Raw genomic sequence first — 3639 nt, forward strand, 5'->3', positions numbered from 1 at the left:
ATGCCCTTCAACTGAAGAATGGATAAACAAAATGTGGTACATATACACAATGGAATACTACTCAGCAAAGAAAAACAATGACATCATGAGGTTTGCAGACAAATGGATGGATCTAGAAAAAATCATCCTGAGTGAGGTAACCCAGACTCAGAAAGGCAAACATGGTATGTACTCACTCATAGCAGGATACTAGACATGAAACAAGGATGACTTGTCTGCTACTCACATCACCAGGGAGGCTACCTGGAAAACAGGACCCCAAGAAAGACACAGGGATCGCCCAATGACAGAGAAATGGAATGAGATCTACATGAACAGCCTGGACATGAGTGGGGGTAATGAAAGGCGAGGGTCGAGGGAAAGAGAGCTTGGGGGAGCGGGAGATCCCAGCTGGATCAACAACAGAGAGAGAGAACAAGGAATAGGAGACCATGGTAAATGAAGACCACATGAGAATAGGAAGAAGCAAAGTGCTAGAGAGGCCCACAGAAATCCACAAAGATACCCACACAACAGACTGCCGGCAATGGTCGAGAGACAGCCTGAACTGACCTACTCTGGTGATGGGATGGCCAAACACCCTAATTGATGTGCTAGAAACCTCATCCAACTACTGAGGGATCTGGATGCAGAGATCCATGACAAGGCCCTGGGTGGATCTCTGGGAGTCCAATTAGCGAGAATGAGGAGGGTTTATATGAGCGAGAATTGTTGAGACCAAGGTTGGATAAAGCACAGGGACAAATAGCCAAATGAATGGAAACACATGAACTATGAACCAATAATAAGACTCTTTTTTTTTTTTTTTTTTTTGGTTTTTTCGAGACAGGGTTTCTCTTTGTAGCTTTGCGCCTTTCCTGGATCTCGCTCTGTAGACCAGGCTGGCCTCGAACTCACAGAGATCCGCCTGCCTCTGCCTCCCGAGTGCTGGGATTAAAGGCGTGCGCCACCACCGCCCGGCCAATAATAAGACTCTTAATGACTATTTTATAAGCAGGTGAGTGACTGCAGATGGGAGAGCTTTGTTCCAATCATGGGTCAGGCTGGACACAGGAAACCTTCTGACTACAGTATCTTTTATGGTGATTCACCATTTTTATGAGTATGTTTTTGAAATCTTCACCCAACCTTTTACCTATTTCAGATCTTTGAGTTGAATCCATATGGGAATTATAGTCCTTTGGAACATCATTTTTTATTTGTATGTTTGGATCATGTGTTTCTGTGTTATGATTTGTATCTGTTGGTTTACATACCCCTTTTGGTTTATTTGAGGCTTTTCTAAATTTAGCAACCTACACTCAAGGTTCACTGCCAAGAATCACTCAGCTTTAAGGTATCTGGCACTCTACAGAAATTTTACATACTCTGTAACACATTTGTTCCCTGCCATATCTCCAAAATAGGTACTCAATAAGTTTCTTACTCAGAATATGGACACAATTAGTTACCACATTGATATTACATGGAAGCACAAAGTATTCCTTTCTGGAAACATTAAGCTTTATTAATTGATATAAAATGTAAAGACTGGAAGGTAGCATCTGCTGACACAGAATTATATCCAACATTAGTGTGAAGGGAGCTTTCTCAGTTTCCACAGTTGGAAATCAGATATGGAGACCTTAGAGGGAGATGTGGCCTGAGAAATTAGGGCAAGAAATATCACATTTTCTCTTTTTTTGGATCCTAAGTATATGGATTTTGGGTATGTAAGTTCATGGCTGCATGTGTGTATATATATGTATACATGTGGATATGCATGTATCTATGTATGTATATGTGTGATGTTCATATATGCTTATGTATATGTAAGTGTAGGATGGGTGAGTGTGGGTGTGTCTGTATGTAAGACAGAGACAGAGAGATAAAAGTAAAAGAAGCTAGGGAAGAAAAGACAGCAGGAAAGGGAAGAGGAAATGGCAAAGGTTAGTGCATATGGTGAAAGTACCTGATATACTAGAAAAACATAGCTTTCAAGAAAATTGTGTAGAATAACTTTACATCAATAAAAGATTTTAAGAAGCAGCAAGACGGATCAGATGGCAAAGGCACTTGACACCAAGCCTGATGTCAAATCTGAGCTTGATCCTCAGAACCCAAATGATGAAGAGACAATCAAGTCCAAGAATCCCCTGACCTCTAGAAATATGCCATGTCATGTGTACACCTAGAAACATGCACACTCACATATATATATATATATATATATATATATAAAATAAAATATAATAAAGATTAAAGGAATTTATGGAAAGGAAAAGAAAAAATGGAGGAAATAGGCATCAGTAAGGAAGTAAGAAAGCACTCCAGAATCTAGAAAGAGCAGGAAACACTCTTTCCACAGCCTCCAACAGAAATGCAGTTTGCCATCATCATCACTTCAGCCCATAGACTCTTATGATGGACACCAAATTCCAGAACTATAAAAGATAATTCCCTCATAGTCAAGCAACAGAGTTTGTGCTAATGTGTTACAGAAGGAATAAAAAGATAATACTGAGTTCTCCTTTGCACTGTCATATAAAGGTTTTTGATACCAAAAGACATAAGAGACATTAAACCCGTTATATTTTGCTGGGCTCTGCAAACTTGTTCATCAGTGTTTCAGGGACACTGGCTCTCAGGCAGAAGGGGGAAGTGCACAGGTCCAGGGCTGTGTGTGGTGCAGGCAGCTGGTGAGACTCTCAGAGGAGGTTTTTGTTGGAGGCTGAAGCACTGTGGGAGGAGTACTATAATACTGCTGACAGTAGTAATCTGAGATGTCTTCAGCCTGGACACTGCTGATGGTGAGAGTGAAATCGGTCCCAGACCCACTGCCTGTGAAGCGATCAGGGACCCCAGTGTACGGAGTGTTTCCCCTGTAGATCAGCAGTTTAGGAGATTGCCCTGGTTTCTGCTGGTACCAGGCCAAGTAGTTATAGGAGCCTGAAGTGAGACTCTGACTGGACTTGCAGCTGATGGTGACCTTCTCTCCTACTGACACAGCCAGGGAGGATGGAGACTGGGTCATCACAATATCTGCACAAGTACCTACAATAAAGAATATCAAAGATCATGCATAATAAAAAAAAAACTACAGAATTCAATACAAATTAAATTGTTCATTTAATGTCCTCGTAATGCTATATTGTCAGAGTATTATTGCAAATTTACACACATTGTAAATTTTTATATACAAAAGTGACTCTAAAAAGGTATAATACTTTAAAATTTCTCACCAGACACCCAGAGCAGCAGGGACATGAGGACCTGGGTCAGTGACTCCATCCTGCTTCCTCTGCTTGTCTGATGCAGCTCTGTTCTCACTGAAAAGGCCTGGTTTATAAATTCTGAGCAGCTGGTCTAGGCTGGAGGAGCCCATGCAAAGCAGTCAGCAAATACAAAAGCAGATGCCTGGGCAGTGTGTGTGAGAGCAGCTGGTGTCAATCAACATGCGAATATACTATCACAAAGAGCATGAGAAATCACTAAAAGATATTGGCTTACAGCTCTCTAACAGAAATCTACTAGGATCACTAATAGATGCTTTGGTAAAAATCCAAGACATATTTAAATCATGTGACTTGTGCAGAAACATTAGGAGCGCTATCTCAGATTGACTGTCCTAGGGAAATGATATGTTCAAAAAATTACAAC

The 3639-nt window shown here is 40.9% G+C and overlaps 1 gene segment (V, D, J or C); it reads right to left on the bottom strand.

Annotated features, from left to right (window-relative positions):
• Positions 1–2623: 2623 nt before the first annotated feature.
• LOC128099679 (immunoglobulin kappa variable 4-1-like) lies at positions 2624–3291 on the bottom strand. The segment is given in 2 exon segments: positions 2624–3033; positions 3222–3291. Coding segments are annotated over 2 exon segments (459 nt in total).
• Between the last annotated feature and the right edge of the window lie 348 nt (positions 3292–3639).

This window comes from Peromyscus californicus, unplaced genomic scaffold, assembly GCF_007827085.1.
Source record: "Peromyscus californicus insignis strain IS unplaced genomic scaffold, ASM782708v3 Scaffold_6__1_contigs__length_162567912, whole genome shotgun sequence".
In the NCBI taxonomy this organism is placed as follows: Eukaryota; Metazoa; Chordata; class Mammalia; order Rodentia; family Cricetidae; genus Peromyscus; species Peromyscus californicus.